At 45.3% G+C, this 24,755-nt stretch overlaps 2 protein-coding genes across 4 annotated transcripts in view; one reads left to right on the top strand and one right to left on the bottom strand.

Annotated features, from left to right (window-relative positions):
* Positions 1–2,763, top strand: part of LOC126532087 (uncharacterized) — a 60,876-nt gene extending 58,113 nt beyond the window's left edge. For all 3 annotated transcript variants that reach the window (XM_055071004.1, XM_055071003.1, XM_055071005.1), the window contains one exon: positions 1,834–2,763. In XM_055071004.1, the coding sequence (XP_054926979.1) occupies positions 1,834–1,998 (165 nt within the window). In that variant the 3' untranslated portion in view covers positions 1,999–2,763. The remainder of the gene's footprint in view (positions 1–1,833) is intronic.
* A 9,278-nt stretch (positions 2,764–12,041) lies between these two features.
* LOC126531173 (uncharacterized) lies at positions 12,042–24,755 on the bottom strand. Its single transcript, XM_050178598.3, has 6 exons — positions 24,650–24,755; positions 18,648–18,736; positions 17,020–17,192; positions 15,720–15,778; positions 13,174–13,239; positions 12,042–12,292 (listed from the first exon to the last, which is right to left on the bottom strand). Exons 2-6 carry the CDS (start codon positions 18,732–18,734, stop codon positions 12,171–12,173), a joined length of 507 nt encoding a protein of 168 aa, XP_050034555.2. The 5' UTR covers positions 18,735–18,736; positions 24,650–24,755; the 3' UTR covers positions 12,042–12,170.

Below are 24,755 nucleotides of genomic sequence, written 5' to 3'. Positions count from 1 at the left end.
AATGAGGAAAAGGTGATTCATATTGTTGAAGTACGGAAATGTCACACTAAGCTTATGCGGGGTGGGTTTAAAGACTAAAGCCCTGAAGTGCAGTGACAGGAAGTCTCTCTAGCGCAGATGTACGTGGAAGCCCACTTCTAAGGGAATAAAGTCATAAATGGCTGTCCATGTTTGCTGTAGCTAAACTTATTGAAAACTCTAGTCCCTAGAAGCGGCAACGAGAGCCGGAGGAGTGATGGCGACGTTTTGGCGTCACTGCCAGATTCTTTTTTTTTTTTTTTCGCTGATCACCACCTGTAAGCGCTCTCCTTTATCCGAAATGAACATCCTGGAATTTACCTTTTCTTGCTCTAATGAAATGGTCTAAAATTTGAGTTTGAGAATTGTCGGGAACTGATGGCGTTTGTTCGCATGTGAACTAAAATAAACATCAAGGTGAAGAAAAACCATGTCCGTAATATAGCTAGAGCTCATCTACTGTACAACTAAAACTTGCTTGTTTTATTCTTAAGCCCGCGCATGGCAACGACAGTCCAGAGACTTTATTTACAGTAAAGATTCAGCTTAAGTGTTTTAGCTCAACATCCACAACGTCGAACTGTTGCATCGATTCTCAACAATAATCAGAGCAGAATAGCTGAATAGATTAGCACGTAGTTGCTTAGTATATATTCCTGAATTCCTACCAGTTCTCTGTTTTCAAATCACTGTAAGCATCCTGAAACATTTGACATGAAAAACACATCTAGCGATTTATTGGACACATTACAGCGCTCAGCACATTCATTTATAATCCATCTAATTCGCTATCCATAGGCACGCATTGTAAAAGACAATAGTCAGCTTCATGCAGTTAACGAACACGCTTATTGCTGTAAAGTATTAGCTTCGGCTTAATGTAGGCCTACTTTGCTAGAAGCAAGGTGTAGTAATTACTACTAAAGTTTTTTTACGTTGCCCATTGCCGATAGGCAACCACTGTGGCATAAATGGAAGGCGTGATCTCATGCTTGACGAAAGCAGTATTATGCGTGTAGTTTCTGAGCCACCACGACTCGCACGCACTCGAAAATATTCAATTTTGACGATATATTCACATCTCAAGTGACATAGTGTATTTCTTCAAATTTAACATCGCCGTCTGATGATCTACCGCCATGAAAGAATGAAACCTCTTGATATTGTTAGGCGGCGCTGTTCAAGAGCCTAAAAGCAGTGTGGCACGTAGCAATAGTAAGTAGGAACAGCACTAGACAATCAGTGTTGTAAACTAATCTCGCTGGTCGAGCAAATGGTTTATTTCAAATTGTAGAAAACGGGGAGTGAAGAGAAGAATGGCAGCCTTTTCATCGTGAGGGTGAGTGAGGGCAGGTAAAGCTCTTTGTGCTGAGGGTGAGAGAGTGGGGGGGAGGGGGCGGTTAACATTTTTTATATATGAGGGCGAAGGTGAAGGATGATGGTCACATTTTTCAGCGGGAGGATGAGGTGAGGAAGGTACTTCGGTCGTAAGGGTGAGGGAGGAAAAAATGAGGGCTTTTGCCCACCTATGAACCTGAGACGTCGCAGAGAAGTCCATTGGAAAGTTCATTTCTATATCTTCCTCTAGCTTGCTCAAGACATCGCGTTCGTTTATTGTTCTCGTTTTTTTTTCTGCGCTCTCATTACTGTCCTGTAGCCGCAACCTACAGTTATAGCCAGATTTATTACACGCATCCTTTCTTTTGCGAGTGCAACTTTGAACAAACCTAATTCGCTGCAATGCCCAACCAGTCGGCCCACACGCGTTCTTCCACATATTTCGCTTGTATTGTACTGCACACAACGTCGCCGCAGGTTCCCAAGGAAGGCCTAATGACCGCCCGCACAGACGTGTGCGTTTCGTCGAGCGAGCAGTTCCAGATGATCCAGGGCCGAGGTCTGCTCTACGTCAGCACACCTGTGTTCCCATGGCTGGCGCTGCCAATGCCGGTCTCGCAAAAGGCTTACAACGCCAAGTGAAATTGAGCAAACAGCGACACGCCGGCCCGGCTTTCCTCACTTCTTCGCTTGTCTTGCTATTTGCTTTTTTTTTTTCGAGACAGACTGCAGAGAACAAGGAAGGAAATAAACTAGGTCACAGGAGGAAGGCCAAGCGCTTGGGCTGCGTTGGACCTCTTCCGCAGCTGGAACTCTCATCTTGAAAGTGACGCAGGACAGCAATAATGGCTATGCCTTCTGAGTGAACCAAAATATAGTGAACATCAAATTGGGACGGTGTTATTCACCCGTCTGGCTGGCTGTTTAACTATTGAAGTATGCACAGGAATATCAACAGATAGTCTCCTATAAGACACTTTCTACGTGGCATGAGACGCGGTGGCATTCGCGACCTCATGAACGATAGACCACACATTAAGCGGTAAATAACGCAGCACGAGTCGCCTATAAGTAGTGTATAGGCACATTCGCTACATAACGAGTGCGGCATCACGACAATTATTTTCATTATCACATGGCATATGTCCTGTATATTTCCCTCTATTGTCAATAACCTTCCAAAAATAACACCAGGGAGAATTGTGGTTTAAACGTGATGGGAATAACATTGAGTGCTAAAAAATTAGAAGAGAGATTAAGCTGGTATATTCAGTGGTATTCGTGCAAGACGTGCTTAGAACATGAACGTGATTTTTTTACAACGCGATGCAAAAATGCTCTTCACGTGTCGTTGCTGAAGTGTATAAATTACATTTCTTTTCGTAATAAACTCCTAAAGTACACCTTCGTGCCGCCTACTCTTTTTCTTTTTTTCCTCGAGCACACCCAACTGGTCGCCACTCTGAGCAGAGTTGGCGCCTGGGGAGCACTGGCTTCAACCATGGCTAGTGTACGTGCTTACACGTGCGTGTACGGCGTGACCGTTACGTGCGTACGGCGCGAATCTCTTTAAAGACCGTTTTTTCCCTGGTTGTAGCACAGTCGTAACTGCTGCGATGCACTTTTTGACGATGTACAACATCCTTTTGCCTTGCGCTGTCGCCTTCGCGCTGTAGTATGGTCAGTGACTATTTTCCCTTGTCGAACGCGCGATGTATGATTGTCGCACCCTCTGCTAGCCACAACGATACCAATTTTCTTATCGCTTCGTGTTTCGAGTACATAAAGAAACGCATTTTACCTCGCTTTAAATAAATGAAGTGTAGCAGCGATACAGAAATGCCACGCCTTAGCGATTTGTCACGATGTGTCGATCACTCCGCCATCTTTGTGATACCACGAAACATGGAGGGGGTAGCGTGATATCAGTGAGCAGCAGAAAAAAAAAAACAAGAAACCGTAAGGAGGTCGCTCATATCATATCGTGTCATAAACGTTATATTAGGATAGCTGCATTATGATAACTGCGATCATTGCATGACCCTCGTTTAGTGTTCTCGCGACCAGAGGCGCACTTTTGATATGTGGCTCTGATACCACTACGGTGAATGAATTCTGCATACCAATTAAACCGCGCGCTTTTATACTGCGATTCGTTGCTACGAAATAGAAGCTAAAATAGGGTATTATATGAGGATCGTGTGTGAAACGGAAGTCTATAAACGCAGGACGTCATAACACTGAGTTTAAAGTCGACTATTCTCCTTTCGCTCTACATTCTCACATTGTTAGCTTGACATAACACAATCATCACTATTAGCTGTAATAAAACAAACTAATGACTTCAGCTGCTCAAATAACTACGTTTTCATATAGCTGTCTTGCGCGTGACCGTGCAAGTGCAATAAAACTAAACTCGTCTGAAGCAACCTGATGATCCTACTAACGCATTGTCGAGCACAGTGGCCTGGCTCGAGTAAATGAACTTTACTATCTGTTTGCATGTCGCAGTGAACAATAATAAAATGGAAACAATTGAGAGAGAGCGAGAAACAAGCTAGAATGATATGCTGCAGATGTTAGCCTGACTGTTAGCTTAACATGCTACATCAGGTGCTGGGTAATTATTACGATATATACAACGATAAACACTTAACAGCATAGGCATTCACATACACACGCATGTATGCGTTCAGCTGGTGCATGATGCAGAGGGCCCATTAACTTGCTACGTTACCTTCGTTGCACAGGAATACAGACTTTTTTACACCAATGCTAGGCTCGCACAGATTGAGTTAATAATTAACTTGTGCAACGATATTAACAAGAGTAGGTGGAACGCAAGCCAAATATACACAAAAAGCCCCAAGAAAATGCTGAAACAGAGACTGTGTGGCTGTGTGCCAATCCCATGCTGACCGACAGTTTGAGCTTCTGATAAGTAAATTTAAATGTTTTGTGCATTTCGTGAAAAAAATGTGCCGGTCGAGGGCAGTATAAGATCAGCTCACTGCAGTCAGCGCGTCTTATTATACGAAAATCTGACCAAATCTTTCACCTCGAAACGCCGCCATGCACATTTCAATGCGTGCTGTCGACCGCCCGTCCCCACTAATGCTGCCATGGTGCTACCATATTTAGCTCGATCTCGCGGCGAATAGCCAAAGCTTTCAGTGCATGAGATCCCCACCCACATACCGCCCCGCCTCCCTCAAAAAAAGAAAAAGAAAAAAAAAACATTGTTTCACTTACGGCAAACATGTGCGGAGGATACCTGTACGTACGCGCCTAACACATTTCTCACTTAAATTCGGGGTGTTGTTGCAAAGTAGCCACGACATTTAAACGTTTTTCCGAATGGGTCATTTCAAAAAAATATTCTGCGCATGCGTAAAAGAGTTGCTTTCCAGTCAGAGGAGTTACTCGGGCTCGGTATTCTCGGACGATCACATTTTCGCGTGTCATAGCACATGGCGCGTTCGATGATTCGATCGGTTTCCCTCAACCGGCCAGTCAGCGCGCACTGAATGTGATCTCTCCGAAAGTGACCGTCCGAGAACGTGTCCTCTGGACCTTCCGCCATTGTCTAAAGGCGCGGATATCGTCCGGCGCTTCCAACGTGCCAGGCAGCGGCCGGTAAATTTGGATACGCCACGCCAGCTGAGCCAGGATCGCCGAAATATTGAACGTGGCCCGTAGCAGCGCAGCGATCTGCTGTTGCAGCAGTGCATACGGTACACACGTACAAGTGCGCGGGGGCGTGCGCGTTCTCGTTTGGCGAAGGCGCAAAATCAGCAAGCACTCATATACCTTCACTCAGTGCACGCGAAGAGAAAGCCAGTATGCATGCTGCTAACCAGCCAAGCTAGCGCGTGGTGAACTCTGGTCTAGCGGCTTCGACATAAAGTTGGACATGTTCTATTCCCGCGCCGGCCGCATGAAAGCACACCGAACGCCGACGGTTACGCTGGCCGCTCCATGGCGCTACACTCTTAGGCAAAGTTACACCCTTTGGGGTGTATCTCTGCCACACAACGCTAATCGCCATCTGCCTTGCTTGCATTTCCTTTCTTGAAAACGCCGCGCCCGCTACTTTCCTGTCGGGAATGCTATGTCGTGCTGATAACGCGCATGCCATTCGTTACTGGAAAGTACCGGGCTCGCCGCGTTAAAGAAAGGAAATGCGGACAAGACACATGACGATTATCGTTGTGTGGCAAAAGGGTGTAATATTGCTTAAGAGTGTATATACTCTTAAGAAAATGTACAACCTTTGAAGTGTATATTTGCCACACAACAATAATCGTCATCTGTTTTGCTTGCGTTTCCTTCCTTGAAAACGATGCGCTTGCAACTTTCCTGTCGAGAATGCTCTGTCATGTTGATAACGGGCAGGCCGTTCGTGACTTGGAAGTACCGCGTTCGCTGCGTTAAAGAAAGGAAATGCGGACAAGACATATGATGATTATCGTTGTGTGGCAAAAGGGTGTAATTTTGCTTAATAGTATAGACTGTATACACAAACAAATGTACACTCTTTGGGGTGTATATCTGCCACACAACAATAATCGTTATCTCTCTCGCTTGGGTTTCCTTTCTTGAAAACACCGCGCCCGCTACTTTCCTGTCGGCATTGCTATGTCATGCTGATAAGGCGCATGCCGTTCGTTACTGGGAAGTACCGGGCTCGCAGCGTTAAGAGAAAGCTTCAGCTCGGGCCCAACTCCGACGCGGCCTATTCAAATACATGTAAAACGCGAAAACGTTTTTCTGAGATAACCCCTGGACCGATTAAAATGAAATTTGTTGCATTTGAGAGCGAAAGTTAAATTCTAGTGACTGTTGCAAGCGGAATTTCGATTTACGGCCTCAATTTTGTTTTAAAAATTTTAAAAATTCGGTAGTTTGGAAAATATAGAAGCACGAACTTTATAAATTAATGGCTCTGCATTAAGAACAGATATTGAGGTTCTGTAAACGGTATCTATTAGATCATTCAAAGCGGACAAATTCGATATGTCATTTTATATTTTACGTGAATTTGTTACGTTGGGTACAAGGGTTCTGCAAAAGCTACATTCGCATATCACTAGATTTCTTGAGATTTAAGTACAACATATCAATTTTGTCCGCTTTAGATGGACTATTAGATTCGATTCACAGAATTGTATTATCCTTTTTCGTTGTTGAGTTACAGAGTTGTAAACTTGATAGTTCCGTTCTTCTCTTTTTATTTACGATTTTTGCCGATTTTTAATAAGAGATTGACGACCTAACCCAAAAATTCAGAACCAGCAGTCCCTAGATTTTAAGTTTTTCTTTTAAATGCAACAAACCTCGTCAATTTTGGTGCAGTGGTTGCCGAGAAAAACGAATTCTCCTTTTACATGTATTTAGACAGGAGCACTTGAGCTAAAGCTTCCTCTTAAAGAAAGGAAATGCGGACAAGGCAGACGACGTTTATTGTTGTGTGGCAAGATACGACACAAAGAGAGTAAACTTTTCTTAGAGTGTAGCTACACTCTTAAATGTGCACACTTTGGGTCATATCTTGCCACACAACAATAATAGCCTGCCTTGCCCTCATTTCCTTTCTTTAAAGCTGCGAGCCCGGTACTTCCAAGTCACGAAGGGCATGCGCGTTATTAGCATGACAGAGCATTCTCGACAGGAAAGTAGCGAGCGCAGCGTTTTCAAGAAAGTAAATGCGGGCAAGACAGATGACGATTATTGTGTGACAAATATACACCCCAAAGGGTGTAAACGTTTTTAGAGTGGTCTATAAAAAGTTAACACCCTTTGGGGCTTGTCTCACTACGATAAGCGTCATCGGCCTTGCTTGCGTTTCTTGAAAGCTCAGCGCTCGCTACAGTCCTGTCGTGAATGCTGTGTCACGCTGATAACGCGCAAGCCGTTCCTGACTTGGAAGTACCAGGCTCTCAGCGTTAAAGACAGAAAATGCGGGCAAAAGATGACAGTTATGGCTGTGGGACACACGGACACACTCTCAAAAACATTTACGCCCTTGGGGCTCCTCTTGTCCCACAACAGTAATCGTCATCTGCCTTGCCAGTATTTCCTTTTTTAACGCTGCGAGCACTGTACTTCCAAGTCACGAACGGCTCGCGCGTTATCAGTATGACACACCATTCTCGACAGGAAAGTAGCGAGCACTGAGTTTTCAAGAAAGGAAACGCAAACAAGGCAGATGACTATACTGTGTCAAATATACACCCCAAATGGTGCAACTATTTTAAGAGCGCAAGATACGACCTAAAAGGTTAAATCTTGCACTCTTTATTAAAGCTTTTTTAAGAGTGTACGTACAGCATGCACTAAGCCGCGCGTGGCACGCGCGCATGTTACGACTGATTACGTCCATGCCTTAAAAAAATGTTGCCGTGTCGCCCGAAAGACCAAGTATTGACCGCGGTAGCAAAATAGTAAACAACTATACGAAGTAAGGATATTAGTTTTATCGGCCTATATTATCTTGGAAACATTCGGTTACTAACTCAATCAACAAACATGAACATATCACACTCGATGACCGCGGACACTCGCCGTCAAAACGCTGGCGTGAGGAAGCGCGGCTGCAGCAACGAGCCAAAGGACATTCGTGATGTCTATCGCTCCAACGCAAACTGAGCAGCGAATACACAGCATGCGCGAAGGTATGAGCTGTCGCCACAACGCCGCCCCCTACCCGCTCTCCCCCCGGACTATGCGCGTGAGAAAAGACGGCTTGCTACCGCCCCACTTTTCTCCCTTGCACGCGTGAGATTGAGCGGCAATCGTCGGCTCCCTTCGAGCGCGGCTGTGCAATCCGTAGTTGCTGCCGGAGTACAACGCCACCGCCCCCTCATCCACCCCCCGGGCCTTTCGCGTGACGGAAGACGGTGCGTTTTCGCCCCGCTTGACTCGCTTGCTCGCGCCATCGTCGGCTTCCCTCGCGCGCTTTCACTCGCACATACACCGTACGGCGCGCGGCGACGGTGTTATCGCCTTTGGACTTAATGCGCAACATGGCGACGACGAAGACGACGGCAGAAATTGATATCTCAATAAAACGTAATGACTGGTCGTACCTAGGCGCCAACGCCCTCGCTTTTTCTTTCTTTTTCTTTCTTTCTCTTTCTTTTTTTTTTTGAGACCGCATGAGCGACTGGCTATTTGTGAAGAGCGTGCGTTCTAAGCCGCGTCATCGCTGTTTCATGCAGCGCAAGTGGCTCAGCTCAACGGCAGCGATAGCGGGGTAATGCCTCGTTTTCCAACCAGGTTTTTTCCGTTCGGCCGCTGCATGGAAGAAGACGTGCACTATTTTCCGAGTCGGCTGTTCCGTGCTCTGAAAACGTTTGCGGATTCCCCTGTGCCTGCGATAAAAATTGTCAACTTTTCGTTCTGCACACCGACATATGGCCGACCCGTAAAGCGCAAGCACGTCAAAGGTTGCCTCAAGATTTGCTTGTTGTTCTCGTTGTGTTGATCAACGAAAAGCGTTGCAATTAGAGGCCTTTGTTAGTTTTCTGTGGACGAATTTCCAGCGCGCATATGCTGGATGGATGGATGGACGTTATGAGCGTCCCCTTTGGAACGGGGCGGTAGGTTGCGCCACCAAGCTCTTGCTATTATACTGCCTAATGTCCTACCTAGGTTAAACAATGAAAAAAAAAACTATGAATTACCACGCCCAAATTTTCTGATCCCCTATTGCGAACAGTGCTTTTGTACGTCTCCGTCTTTTCTCGTTTCCTTACTTTTCTTTCACCAAACCTCCAATCACCTCTTACTAATGCCTATTGTGGACATGTTTGCTTTACCACTGCTCCCGCTGAATCCAAGGGCTTCAAGTTCAAGGAGGCCAGTGGTGCCTAAATCGACCGCTGGGTAGACGTCTTCACATTCTAATAAAACATGCTCCGTCGTTTCCCTAGCTTTACCGCAGCAAGCACAAGCTTCTTCTTCCTTCTTATATCTCGCTTTATAGGTGCGTGTTCTAAGGCATCCCGATCTCACTTCGAAAAGTAATGAGCGTCCCTTTGAGTTATCATAAATGGTTTCTTTCCTGATTTCGTTTTTTCCTCTTAAGTAGTTACTCATGGCAGGTTTCTTTTCCATTGCCGCCACCCATGAGATTATTTCAGCCTCTCCGACTTTCCGCTTGACCTTCTTTGTTGCTGTGTTGGCCACCCTACAGGCCGCATACTTGGTGGTAAGCTTCCTAGTTCTTTTCCTCCACTGTGAATCAAGGTGTTTCCTGTACAGATACCTGAACACTGTCCCAGCCCATTAACTTTCTTCCATATTCCTCAGCTGTTCTTCATACTCAATTTTACTGCGAGCTTCTCTACGCCATTTCAACACGCCACCCCACCTATAGGCGAGCAGCTGGTACTCGCGATGCAGACGCTTCGGCGAGAGTTCGCGGGATGGCGCACGTAGCCCTGGTACAATACATGGCTTGATGGCGCCAGCTCGATGCGAGATGTCTAGCAATATCTTCATTCGGCCTTAATGAACAAATTAAAGGAATGTATCTGTTAGTTTTTAGAGGTGAGAACGTAGTTTCGTCACTGTATAGAGAAATTAATTCAAATACTGACTTTATAAACTCACTAAATAATCAAAGACCTCGATCGCTCATTGTTCGAAGATTGTATTCAGCGCAAAACCGGCGAAATTGTCTTCAGCATTTTAGTGCATCAATTAGCAACCATGCGGGGCCAAAAAACATTTTCGTTTATCCTCCGCCAGTCTGCCGCGGAGACATGTATAATGAAACAGTTGAATGTCATGCGGTCTTATACTAGCGTGACCTCGAAATCTAGGTGTCTACTTACACTTAATACGTCTGTATGATCTAGCGATCCCCGAAAGCTTGAATGTATTTGCAATGTTTCTATTTAAGTCTTCAATATTAACTGGCAGCGTACAACCATATGAACAAAGAGCTTAAGCTTCGTCACTCCGTAAGAAATTAAGGGTGGGGAGGGGGGGGGGGGGAGGGCTGAGGCTCAATACGCTTCACACGATCGATGTAGCACACTATAATGATGCAACGATGCAATTATGTAGTGCTATCTGCTCCCAGTAGACTATAGCTGTAAAGCTTTTCTTAATAAACCAAGTCCCACCAAAGTCAGTGGACGTCGACCTAAAACGATTTCTCCGCCTCCGTGTACTTAGTAAGGACTTCCGAAGCAAAGATTGCTCTTAACATTTGCAACCGCGCGAAAAAGCCTGCTTATCACGTAGAAATAAACTTCTGACACAATCTTTTCGTAGCAATGGGCATTAGGTAAACATACATATTCGCACCTGTACATGGTCCAGTTGTCCCCACGAAAATTCCGCGAGTACGCAGTCATTGATTCCGTTATCCACGCGCACAGTGCACATATGTAGGTTCCTCGCTCAAAGCTGTCTCCTTCCGCTTGATTCGCTGGTATTCACGAAATAGTGAACGACATCTCGCAGCACTTTCATTCGACTGAAGCCCACTGAGGAACGTCACACCCTTTCGACGATTCTTTGTTTGGTCTTCCTTTTTATTATTTTTTTACCAGCTTGTTTTGGGAAAATTGCTCAGTCATGAATGAGCCTGTTCCAGAAAAGGCATCGTGGCTCGTCCCTTCCTGCTGATAGTACCATGCGAGTTTCACTACAGTCTCAATAATACACTTTGCCTGCGCCGGCTTCTTTCGTCACGTTCCCGCAGTTGTCGCGCATGAAAGCGCTCACAATGTGAGATAAGGGACGATGCTTGAACGTCATCGACGGGCCCGTCGTAGCACGTAGGCAGGCTCATATGTGTTTGTGGCATGTTCTGGAGGTATCTTTCCGGTCACCGCGCGCTAACGCATCTAGAATATTCGATGACACATGCAAAAAAAATCGACCACACGCAAGCGCTCATCCTTCCACGACCACGGACCGTGCTTGATGCAATTTCCACGGCCGCGTTGTTCGGCTATAACTTCTTTGAGGAAACGAGCACAACTTTGCCTCATAAAGTCCTCGCCACTACCTGCCTTTCTGCTTGTCTAAAAAAGCACCGCCACGACTCCGTGAAAATATAAATCCGATATTACAGAATAAGACAGAAGATCTGCACTGCACCAAGGTAGGCCTTGAAAAAGACGAAAATTGTCTATAGCCTCTTTCTACAAATTCCGAAATTTTCTTCGAGGCGTGACGTAAGTGATTCCAGAAAGTGATTCCCGAAAGGGCGGTATTCTCGTTTGAGAATACCGCCCCAGTCCTTGTAAAGGTGGAAAGTAAAACACATGTGAAACGGGATATAATGAATGGCGTACAAAACATCGCGTTTATTACGCGTGTCCAGCTCTGCAGTCGCTTCCGGCGATTGCAGTCAGCAAAAGCATGGCCTTTGAGATAAACTTCTGTTGCCTAGCGATAGCCATCGTTATGGCGTAGATTTGGACACCACCTATTCTATTGCAATGCTGTCTCCCCTTCGCGTTTCGTAAGTGGTTCGAGCATCGCTTCGCCCGTGTTGTCACCAGGTTCGGCCGGCTGTGAATGGTGAAGGATACAAATAAATAGAAGCTTGCGAAAGATATCAGGGCATAATTCTGGTTCTTATTTCGCATAGTGATAGCCGAATGGATGGCTGATACTTCCAAATCCAGAAAGCCCCAGGAAAAGAAAAAATAACCTCGTGGTAAATAACGTGGAAAGACTTTATTAGTCAGGTCTTCGCTCGTACAAGTAAAACTTACATGTTTTCCCTCTACCTCTTTTAATGTTTCGTTGTTATACTTGTTATTGCCTGAGCCGCATCTTTGCATCCTTCAACGTACGTATTCCAAGTCGCACGGTTCAGGGCAGACCTGGTTGCGAAGGGCTTCGGCGTTTGTGCAGGTCTCGTCTGTGTCGTAAATCTTGAAGGCCGGATCCCCATCCGGATCGGCCACTGTGCACCAACGAGAGAAAACAAAATGCCGCAGTAAATGCACCTAGAAATTAGTAATGCTGATGCTCAATTTTAACCTCGAAATGTGCACGAACAGGATTACGTATCCGTGCTAACCTAATTTTCAATATCACTAAGCAGCCACGAAAGTGCAAAGCCAGATGCGCCCCCACCTCCCAGTCATGGCAGCCCAGTGGCTATGATGTTGCAATGCTGATATATAGGTTCCGAGTTCGATCCGGCCGCGATGGTCGCACTTCCGTGGGCGCGAAATGCAATAACTCTCGTGCACTTGGATTTAGGCCCACGTTAAAGAACCCCGGTGGCCAAAATTAATCCGTAGCCCCCTGCTACGACGTGCCTAATCAGATCATGGTTCTGGCACGTAAAACCCCCAAAGTTTCCCTTTATTTTAAAGCCAGATACAAATATTTGCCGCCTCTCAAGATAAACGTAGAGAAATATAGGAGGTGCTTCTTTTTGTTTTTTTAAGTGCACCAACTTTTTAGAAGTAGCCTGCAGTATAAACACATTTCTAGCCCTTGAGCTAAATTACGGAATGAGGCGGTCATTGCTTCTACAAAGAATCAGAATGCTTAATTGAACAATTAACATAACTACACTGATTAACATTCTTTAATTAGTTACCTTATACCACATATTTCAATCCACGAATTGTAGCTAGTGCGTTTGCAAGGCATATCTACTTGAATGAATCCTGAGAAATTCGGACCTTAACGTCGCATGGTCTTCCGGCCACCAGCGACGAAATTTCGTACTCCGAAACTGTCGCATTCGACGCGAAACCACTGCTTCTAACATTTGGCGTAATAGTGCTACTGAATGAACCGAGAAAAACACAGTGTTTTCTTGTAACTGACCTTCCTTGAAGTAGTAGGCTTCATCCTGGTATGGAGGCCGGAGTTGGTAAAGACGCGCCTGTTTACCTAGAATATGAAAAAAATATATTGGGTCGTTAAAAAACGCAATTTTCAAAAAGTGATGTAACTTTATTCCTGCAGCCACATATGGAGAGCAGATGGCTGGGAAACATGTGGAGCGTCGTGCGTTGCAGAAATTCACACGTGACCACAGGGAAACGGGCAATGTAAGAAGGATGAAGAGAGTATGTGCACGTGACATGGGGGAAAGAAAGAATAACAGAATGTGGACATTTGTGATGGCCGGTTTCCAACACGCCTCCCCTCGGCACAAAAAAAAAATATGCTCTAAATATTAGGCCATGGGTGCATGCCTAAAGAGGTGGCATAAAACAGGTTTACGAATTTCCCTCGTGCAAGCCAAAAGGCTTTTCGCGTGCGGAGCTCCGCATAGCCACAATCCACTTATAAAATTTGGAGGACGCCTAAGCTGCGTCTTTAAGAGTGAAATGCGAGAGCATTCAAAGATCCCTGACTGCTTGCTACGCTTCCCGGCAACCACAGCTGTCTTGCTGATGCGCGGAGGCGAGCGCCATCTAGATGGTGTTGTTGCAAGGAACCGCTGTGTGAATGGTAGAAACACCGGGAAAGAGGTTTGTGCACCAGTTTCCACGTAAGAGAATTATGTTTTCTGGTATTTAGAAATTACAATCCGACGCTGTCATGTCTGTAGGTTGTGTTTAGGTCGTACTTTACGATTTTTCTGACGCATTTTACTAAGAGGAATTCAAGAGCTCAGTAACGCATCTGCGCCACGCGGATGGACGGCGCGCTTGTGGTTCGGAATGATTTTTCGCGCAACGACATCTGACGCCGACACCAGACTTTTTTGTGACATATAAATAAACTTTTCCTAAACGCACTCTTGCATTAAAAAAGACAGAAGTTAGTGGGCGCTCCTCGCAGTACTTTGCTGCGCGTTTGGCATAGTACTAAGGTGCCCGTGGGGCGTTCTTACGTAAGATCCCTAAATAAACAAGGAACTTTGGGCCCTATAAGGTAAATCTATTCCAATATGTTTTTATTCCAATCTGCCGACGTCAAATTTGCTCAACTGCCAACGCAAGCATCGGGCGGTGACCTGCAGGGTTGTCTGAACAGACCAATCAAACGCTCTCCTTGTTTATAAGAGGTCACTTTTGTTTGCTCTACAAACTAATAACATTGCCTACACTGAACGCCTTGTCTTAGCTAATTTGCTGACAACAGGCGAGGAGCACGCTCAAGTGGAGAGGGGTTCGATGGGGCTGAGCCAGTGCACTGAAAATCGATTACCGGATGAAGAGGGTGGTGCCGGTGTCTGGGATTGGTGCGCGACGTCTGTGATTGGTCCGCTTTCCCTTACTGAGCTTGCGGTGGCTCGTCGACAATCGTGGCGGCATGCAAAGGAAGCATAAGAATGACGCTAAAACGGATCCTCAGCAAAGGAGAGTTGGCAGAACGAGGTCGTAAACGGGCCGAAAGTGTTCGAAAATGTTACACGGCCACGTAGAAAGTTTTATTACACGCAAATAAACCCATGCTCTTCGACAGGTGCGAGTAGCCAGTGCCTGAGCGATCGGCGGCAGCCATATTTTATTCCTTTCGGAACGGGGCAGCCTGCGGCTATTCAGAAGAAAATTCAGTTTTGTTCGGCATATTAATGCATCTTTATCGCGTACACGTCACTTTTACGCGGTGAGTTTTCGTGTTTTGTGACGTCCGTGACAGGCAGGCGAAGTGGGTGTAGCCCGAAAACTCTTGACCAATAGCCCAGTGCTAATGGCGAAAAGGCGTCAAATCAGAAATAACTATTTTTCTTTTGTTCTGTCCAATCTTGCACAATCAGTGTGTACACGTCATATCAGATGGGGAGCTATTACAGTTTTCGTGACGTCATGTGATAGACAGGCGAAGTGGGCGGGGGGGGGGGGGGGGGGAGGGGTCCAAAAAAGCTTTTGACCAATCGCGGAGGGCTGATTGCAGAATTGGAATAGAAAAGTTTGGAATAGCTTTACGTTATAGCGCTCCTTATTTCTAAAAGGTCAAGCACGTCATGTCTTGTAATTTATCACGTTTTAAGGCTCAATAAAAGTAACACTTTCTCTACAAGATTAGCAATGGTGACTGAGGAAAGCGTTCGTCATTGAAACCTGCAGCGCGTCTTTTGTCGCAATGCGCCACTTTGCCTCGATGGCTTATGAACGGTTCGCGCACTCGAATTCCCTGTGCGTGAGATCTGCATATTTTTCCCCCTGCTATAAATACACCCATACAAAGGAAAGTGACCCTATGTCAATTTTATTTCTTCTTGTTCGCTTTTCTAGCCTCATTTTCTAGACATTCTCGATCTAAACAAAACACAAAAAAAAGAATTAAAGAAACGTCAACCTATGTCTACGTGCTCTCCCTGCCTTCCACTTTAACGTTAACCCCCGTTCCAATCAACCTTTATGAATCTTCTACTTGAGATCGGTGTAGACGTTGCTCGCGATGGCCGAACGTACCATCGCCTGATAGAATGGCGTAGTCTCCTTGTGATTCGTACTCGGCAGAGGATTCGAACCTGCACAAAGTTGAAATTTGTTATGATGTTAGCAAAAATCTGCAAAATTATCGTTAGTGCTAACGATAATTATTTACGTTGTAAATATTCTCTTGGGGGCTTCTACTACAGTGTTTACTGGGATATAGTCTCTCTCTATATTTTTATTCTTTTTTTCATTTTCCCAGGGTATCTGGATTCAGTTTATGATCCCTGCTCTGACTTTTGTTTATCTTTGTAACAGTGCGTAAACACTGTAAATGTTGTTCCCGTTAAAACAACTGAATCAACCAAGAGCATCGACGTCATTGTCGCACCCAACATTAAACCGAAATTTTCCATGTGCAGTTCTGGTTGGTAACAATCACAACTTAAGCCCTACGTCATCTTTAAAAGATATGCGATGTTCTTATGCCACTACGTTAAAAAGAGCAAGCACAAGATTCCATTCATCGTGAAGTTGGCTAATAGGATGGTGCCCTGCGAGTAATAGCGTAGGTTACACAGCTATTTGACACGCACAGAACGCAATTAAATGCCTTATCTCAGTTTGGTGAATTCAATGCTGTTTTGCGCTGAGGTCGAAAACAACTCAGCTGCCAGAGCCTGGGATCCAGAGTGTAGTTATTCCATTAAAGATATTTTTTCTTCAAAACTTCAACTATACGCTACCTGACTATGACAACTTGTTTGGTGAAAATTGCCCAGTTCCCAAGCTTGCAATTGGCAACTGCCAATTTTCAAGCTTGTTTGGTGAAAATTGCAGACCGAACTCATTAGTTTGAAATGTTTTCTGGTAGTTTGCGTATACACTCGAACATAAACAAACGTAACTAGCAGTAATCATATATAATTGCTGCAAGTTCACGTTGGTGCAATAAGTTTTCTTGTCTAACGTGAAATTCTATGGTACTGCAGATAATTGATGTCAGTAAGGCCAGGCTACCAGTTCTCCCCACTGTATTTAACTGTTTTAGTTTCGAGGGGAGGACTTTGCAAGCGTTTGAGTTCCTAAGGCTACCTGTGGCCTATAAGGAACACCATAGCAGGGATGCTCCTATATAGCCAACTTTTGGTCATGCTTACATGCGCCAGAATCTGAGCACATGTACGGATACCTTTACAATGCGCCTGGTACTGAAGGTAACCTTGTGAATGTTGGGGACATGCGACCTCCTGTTAAGTAGTAGAACGCCCCGACATGGAAGCACCTAGACAAGCGTCTTCGAAACGTAAAGAAAAAAAAAAGGAACGGTATCCACCTCTGGTTCTCACTGTCGCCGGCAAGCTGGAACGTGCACACGCATTGTGCTTCGTCATTGGACTGGTCCGAGCCTTTCCACAGGATGGTGAAGTCGCGGGATGAGGATGGCTCGAGCGTGGTACCATTTCGGTAGCATTGGTACGTCGTCACTTCGCCTTCAGTGTGTATCCTCTGCACATATTCGAGACGTCGTACATCGTATCGATTCATTGTTTTGAACACCAAATGCCTAACACTTTAACACTCTGTGTTAGAAACATGGTGCTGGTGCAGAGTGGAGGGTCTTCGCCATCAGAGTAACCCAAGAATATGTGGGCTAAAAGCTCTTCCTGATAGACACGTGATTCGAACAACGGTTTGCCCTCCAGTATATTTCTAAGAATTTTTGTGACCGTCACCACAGTTGAAGTCAGCGTAGCTGCAGAATTAGCTGCGTTAAATGCGCGCTAATATATATGTTTGTTGATGGTCTTCGGCACTTTGCTTCGCTTAATGAGCCTCCTCGTTACCCAATTTCTTTGCATGCATACCGATGAAGGGCCACCTTTGTGGCAGTGTCAGTTGACAAAATCAAGCGCATTACTTTATTCACTATCCTGCCGCAATATTACTGCGGCAACATAACGCAGCAATAGAAAGTTTTAGGCCTGTTTTGCCGTACGCTTACAGTGTGGTAAGGTTTTTCCCTCTGTTGAAATGCAACTGGTGCATAGCATGCGGTTTACCGTATTTACTGTACGGCAAGGAGTTCTCGGTAGGGTAATACGGGTGGGGCTAAAGCTTTGTAATAAATCCGCAGCTACGCGCGGGAAATATTGACGTCTTTAGTCCCGCTGTCTCGGTAGCTGTCTCTCGCCACAAGCGCCAAGTTGAACTGAACATTCCGTCGGTGTTTTACCTCCCTGCGGGAAACGCGCAAAACCCGTCAACGCTTGCTCGTTCCCCTCGCAAGACAATCACCTGATTCAAAGGTCTGCGCGGTGCCCACGTGGCCGTTAGAGCCGACTGCCGTCAAGTGATCCAGATGAGCGACTGAACATGACAACGATGAATAAGGGCTGTATTACGTATGAATTATTTTTCTTCAATTCTATCAAAATCTTATCACCCATCCGAGCAAATATGCTGGTGATGCGACTGGCGTCATGCCAGCCACTGACGGAAGGCAAAAAAAAAAATAGTATTGAAAATAAAAGAATTCTTACACAATGCGGCTCCAGCGAGCCCCAGTATGCCAAGAAATGTTTCGTATATAAAACCTTCGCATGCTGCCCGTAGAAATATCTGCATGGTGCGAGAGGAAACGTAAGGGCGCTTTTTAGCCTATAAGCCCTGCTTCTGACAGCAAGTTCCCCATTTAATAAACGAGTCGCTTTTCCGTTCCCCATTAGCCGCTATATCGTTCGACTTTACTTGCACGGGAAGCTCCGAATGCGAATGCAGCGGGCCGCCCCGTGTGGGCAAGCTGCTGGTGCCTCTCTTCTTTTCTTCTTTCTTTTCGTAACACTTTCCCCCACGCCACTGGCTGACGTCCCATACTCCTCCTTTGACTTCATTTGTCCCTTTCTCTTATTCTTTTCGTAGCACTAGCTGGCGTAACACGCGTGGAAAGGAGTCGTTACTTGCCTCAAAGAAATCCGCCAGATCAGTTGCCCCGACCACCAACACGATTGCAGCAATCAGAGAAACCACGTGGGCGTATCTCCTGAACATGGCTGCAAATAACCAAGCGACGGATCATGCGCTTGCATTGAGACACGTCGCAGTTCTGTAGATGTTCTTTTTTTCTTTGAGCTCAATAGCCAGCCGGCAAACTGGCTTATAATAAATCATCAATCTGTTCCACTTGCGCATGTGGCGCCAAAGCATTGAAAGTTTATCACTGTGGGACTACTCGCATTAACCTGTATATTAAACAAAATGAGATGACCTGATCTTCGTTCAAGGTAACATGATTATTGCACCATTTCTCCACTACATCCCCTGCAACAAATATGACTTTATGTGATGTCCATTTTTAGAAGTAATGTAATAATTAGGCTGTATTCTCAGAAACTATCGGCACCTAGAAGCCAAATATCGGTGGCACGTTCACATTACATTCGAAGAAAAAAATCTCAAAACCTAGCAATGTTCTCCTCTATGCTATATACGTGTATGCGTCTAGCTTGAATCATCACTAAGTGCTGAATCATCACTTCGTGAACCATCAGTTCGTGTTATGAGCCTGGCTTGAATCATCAATTTTTTCGTGCTGTCGTGCGCCGCCGACAAAAACAACCCTCGGCGAAGGAAATCATGCTGGACTTTGTCTAGAATGTCCTTTTCACGCTCGAAAAGTCATTTCAGCACGAACATTGGGAAATAGGGCTGAATTTTGCGGCAACGCCCATGCACCGGGAGCCACAGATCGTAACGCAAAGAGCCCCATCCGAGCACAAAGTTTCAAGGGCGTTTTGATGGCGAGTGGGCTCGTCGCGGCATCTCGCGAAGGCCGCGGAATGTGTACGGAGCGCACGGATTTCAATTCTGAAACTTTATGGGTATAAAGTTCTGATAAACTTTTGATGCGAAATGTGCATTGACATTTCCAAAGTCGTGCTTTAGATTTTCAACTCCGGAACTTTGTGGGTTTAATGTTGTTATAAACATTTGACGCCAAAGGTGCATTGACTTTCCTAAAGTCGTACGTAGGATCATAAAACGAGACAAGCCAAATCAACACACTATCAGACAAGTTGAAGAAGCACCCAGCGAGGTCCAATGAGACGAAGCGTTGTGGTGGTTAATTTGTGTCATGATGTCACAGAAAGGAATATCAACATTTTTTGCACATGCACATTCATGTCAAGACGCTAAAGCCAGCAAAGGTAACTATACGATCTGATTTATCTTTCTACTTTGAATTTTATTCGCGAGGACACTAGAACCTCCTCAATTTTTTTTTTCTCGCTACCCGTGGGCTGATGGAACCAGCCAGAGCGCATGCGTTTTTTTCGAGTTGCGCCGACCACAGCGCTGCACACTTCGATGCGCGTTCGTTTTTCTCTGGCCGAGTGGATTTTCGGCTGGCATAGCTTTGGACGCTTTCTGGCAAGCAGACGAGAAAAAGAAACAATGCGTGGTCCCTCGCGGCCATCACTGTGGCGACTCGACGGATTGCAACGCGTTCGCTTTAGTGCAACCTCTCAGCAAAATTTTGTCTCGCCATTGTAGAATACCGAGCAGTATGCCTACGGTTCTCTGTAGACCAAGCGTCTCACGTTTTCTTCGATATTCCTTCCGTAGCCACATTAGGTACCCAAAGTAGGCATTCGATTATGGCCAACATGCTTTTCTTATGTTTTTTTTGTACTATTATTTCTGTGCCCCCGCCCCACAATAGAAAAAAGGCATTGTTGCGGCGCAGGAAATTGTCGCACGGTGAATGTTGAATTTTATTACTTCTTTTGCGGAAAGTAATCCACGGGATGCTTCACATGCCGAATACTGATATTATATTATTGCGATAGCAATTATGTGGACACTCTAGGCGCATTCCTGCCGTCGACGTCGCCCTCATGTTCAGTATAAAGTCCAAGGGCGATAACATCGTGACCGCGCGCCGCCTGCTTTGTGTGCTAGTGAAAGCGTTAGGGGGCGGGGGTGAAATGGCGGAGCCGACAATGGTGTCTCAGTCTTGTGTGCGCAAGGGAGAAAAGCGTGGAGGAAGTGCGACTGATCTGCGGATCTGTTTTTGCGCAAGATGTTTATTTGCCTTATTTGACGCATTATATAAAGTGAATTTTTCTTAGATACGTAATTTATTGGAGACTTATACATATATTTAAATATCTTATTGCGAGGTTTTGTGTATACGTGCAGTGAACTTTGTTTCCAGTGACAACTTTTTGCCCTTATCAAGCTGTATCTTCGCATCTGTATATTCCATTGTATATTCGCATATCTAACGCACGAGAGCGAGTCAAATGAAAGTGAACCAACCCGCCCAGCGCAATAATGGTTCGGTTCATAATGTGCGAGGCATGCGCGTGGCACAGAGTCATCTGTCATTTACAAAAGTGACACGCAGGTGTGAGGATAAAGGTTCTTTAAAAAGCCCCTCACCAGGTCTGGCCATTTGACCTGACAAGCGCAGAGCATACATTGTGCGATAACGATCGTGTCTGCAAAGTATTACATCGCTACGCACCGCGGAAAGATCTGACATTTCAAACCGAACACAGTTTTCCCTTCTCCTCGCGGCCGCCGCGCTCTAATCCGGAGGATGACGTACTCGTGTAGCTGTCCCTACGTACTGGTGCCTGCAGTGTGACGTCACTCGTGGTGACACGTGACTTCGAGAATTATTCAAGGCAACATCTGTTATCAGTGTGATCTGTTGCTTGAATTGACGAATTGAACTTTAGAGAAATAATAAAGCACACAAACGGAATGTCTGCGCGTTTTTTTTTTTTTTTTTTTTGTGTGTGTGTGTGTGTGTGTGTGTTACTTCGCACCGAAGCACGAGCGATGTACTTCCGCTTCGTCTGCTTGTTCCAACGGTCGTGCGGTCACGTGCGCCGGTACCGAAACTATGACATTTTCTACCGTATTCCAGCGCGTGATCATGTTGTGCGATCCGCTTGTTCTGCCTCAGTATTCGTGTAGTACTGAATTATTCCGCTAGTCATGTGCTCTTGTGCACAGCGTGCAAAATCGTGCGCTGCGCGAAACGATAACAGCTCGAGCGCAACGCCGTCAGCGAAAGTGCGCGGCACCGAAGAAAAAAGCGAGGAAAAAAAAGTGAAGGTGGGGCCCAAGACGTGCGTGTCACTCCATCTTCGAGGTCCGGCATAGGGGAACGCAGGGAAAGAATTTCGCTTGGGGAGGCTAGACAGGGCGAGTGGAGAGTCTCACTATGCAGTGGAGCTCGCCTCCTGAAATCATGGGTTCGCAGCACTGAAATATTTTTATCTCGGTTATTAATGAGCCGACTTAAAAAAATTTTTGTGGCGAAACACTCCCTAGAGGACACGTAACAACCACCAGCGTATAATCGAAATTTGCTATGCGGCCTGGTGAGGGGCCCTCTAATGCTCTCGTATACTGGGTTGAACTTGGTTTCGTGGCATAATGGACACTCCAGAATTTAGCAGCGTGTTATCGTGAGGTTTTTGGCAGATGAAGATGTTTCCCAAAAAGAAATTAGTCACCTTATTTCTGCCGTGTACGTTGAACATTGTATTTCATTGGCCACTGTGAAGCGTTGGAGAAAACGGTTCAAAGGACGTGAACGTTACAAAGACGATCCAAGACCGTGCCAAAGCCACCGTGCAATCACCCCAACACCTTGCAAAGGCTGATTAGACAAGAACGGAGGATAAGCATCGATGAATGGGCAGAGTGTGTGAACATCAGTCACGGTTCGGGTCACACCATAATTCATGAACACCTCGGTTATCGCATCTTGTGTAAGCAATCATTGCCCAAGATTTTGAACCACCACCAGAAGACGGAGAGGTTCGGCGCTGCCTTGGCTCATCTAATCCGGTATCACGAGGAGGATGACCACTTTTTTCTGCAATTGGGACCAGGGATGAATCATTGTGCCACTACTACAAGCCTGAAACACGACGACAAAGCTTACCGTGGAAACATCTGAATTCACGACCCCAAAGGAAAACAAAGGCCGTCATTCCCGTCGGAAAAGTGTTGCTGACTTTTTTTTTTTTTGTCGTTGTTGTGAGCGGCCATTTCCTAAACCTGAAGAAGCTATATATCGTTTCTGATATTGTAAAACGTTGGATCGGCTGCGTGTCCCAATCAAGAACAAACGACGTGGAGAATTGAGGAATGTGGTCACCTTGCTCCACGACAACGCCCTTCCCCACGACGCTGATGTGGTTAACACAAAACTGGCAAAATTCAAGTGAGAAACGCTGCAATATCCGCCATACAGCCCAGACCTGCCGCCTTGTGACTTCAACATTTTGGAGCATTTGAAAAAAGCAGCTCAAAGGAACCAGATTCGTGTCGGATGGTGACGCGAAAGAGTCAGTTAGAGACTTTTTGAAACAGCCACACAATGAGTTTTGTGAGACGGGAGTCATGCGACTCGTTAGTCAGTGGGACAAATGTGTAAATTCTCATTATACTACTTTTAAATAAAGTACGCCGTTAGTCACATATTCGTATTGGCTCACTTTCATTTGACTCGCCCTCGTATATCTTGCAGATCTCCCGCTTTCTATATGTACTCTCTGTTGCGACTTTAATTTCGGTGCAATTACTCAGAATGCACGACCGATGACAGCAACTCCTTCGCAATACATTCTAATAAAGGACAACGTCATTGAGATTTTCCCCTGGTCATTGTATATGTACAAAAATGTAAGCAGGGTTCTTGAATGGCACGGAGAGAAAGATGCAAATGAGAGAAAGTAGGGAGGTTCAATAAAATATTTGTCCCCACCTTGTTCATTTCATGGCCTTTACAATTTTCATATCAGCGCCATGCACTGCTTTGCTGGTTTCAAACTGATACAATTATAAAGTTCGTGAGATATTATCTTTACGTACTAAATAGACAGAAAACATGGACGTAATCTTATAAGTTATTTCGAGCACAATTTTTGAGACAGACGAGTATCTTCTTTTATGAAGAGGTACATATTTTATTTGTCTTGACGATGCGTAGCGTTCAAGAATTCGTTTCCATTATTTTTTGCAATGGCGATGCAGTTATTATTAATGTATTGGATCCCTCGACAAATTCTATAAGGATGAGGCCGAGCTGCTGCGTGAGCCCCCCCCCCCCCTTTCCCGAACGAAATTTCTGGCTACGCCACTGTTCCTGGGGTGTTCCGTCGTAATTATAGCCACCTCAATTCCCATAGTGTCAGATTTGTCTGAACAGAAACCTTTACATGACCGGCAACTTCCAATTTCTCGACGCCTGGTGCCCGTTATACACAAAAATGGTTGCTATGTTTTCTCGAACAATAGTTCGCTGACTTATGTGAACGATTTTGTTTATGTGTTTTATTCGAATGCAAATACAACGAGTTCGTTAACTCGTTATGTTCGAAGAGCGGGTCATATTCCACTGAAGGACATTCGCCCAATTTTAATTTCACATAGTTTGACTAAAATTCCAAAACATCAAAGCAAAAGGCATACAAACGTCGGATTCGTGATCACACAAAACTCGTGTCGAAAATTTGTGTCCAAATTCTGTAACCAGCACCTCACAGTAGCGCTAACAGTTTAGACGTATAATCTTTCGTCCTATCAAAACCTGTATTTCGGGATGGTGACAACCACAAAACCTCCATGATTGCCGAGTTAACAAGAACATGTCAAGTGTAATATAAAGTTTGATTTCCTCTTGCCTTAACGTAAACGTACCGTTTTAGAGTGAGCGATAAAGTTGCGAATTCGCTATATTCATGCTTAGTTGTAAGTTTTACGATTGCTCTTTAATATTTATCATTTCCCAGAGGCCCTAAATCAATTTTTTGTACCATTCAGCCACTGGAAATAGGCTATTAATCCGAAAATCAGCAAATGTTATTCAAATTCGTACGGCGGTCGCCAAACAAAAGGGTTCCAGCGCTTCATTACCGAGGACCATTGTGTATACTCACCAGAGGTTGGAGTCGCAGTTCAGCTCAGATTAGCAGTGTCGCTTTCGCCTGTATTGCAAGTGAGACGCCTGCGCTGTCAATAACTCTATGTGCACACGTTCAGCTA

The sequence above is a fragment of the Dermacentor andersoni genome, chromosome 5 (assembly GCF_023375885.2).
Source record: "Dermacentor andersoni chromosome 5, qqDerAnde1_hic_scaffold, whole genome shotgun sequence".
Classification (NCBI taxonomy): domain Eukaryota; kingdom Metazoa; phylum Arthropoda; class Arachnida; order Ixodida; family Ixodidae; genus Dermacentor; species Dermacentor andersoni.
This window is presented reverse-complemented; position numbering and strand designations above follow the sequence as displayed.

Coding starts and splice junctions, on each gene's coding strand:
- LOC126531173 (XM_050178598.3), bottom strand. CDS start 18,734: ATGTTCAGGAGATACGCCCACGTGGTTTCTCTGATTGCTGCAATCGTG. Junction 17,193..18,647: donor ATCTGGCGGATTTCTTTGAG/GCAAGTAACGAC, acceptor GAATATGTGCAG/AGGATACACACTGAAGGCGA. Junction 15,779..17,019: donor GGCGACAGTGAGAACCAGAG/GTGGATACCGTT, acceptor AACTTTGTGCAG/GTTCGAATCCTCTGCCGAGT.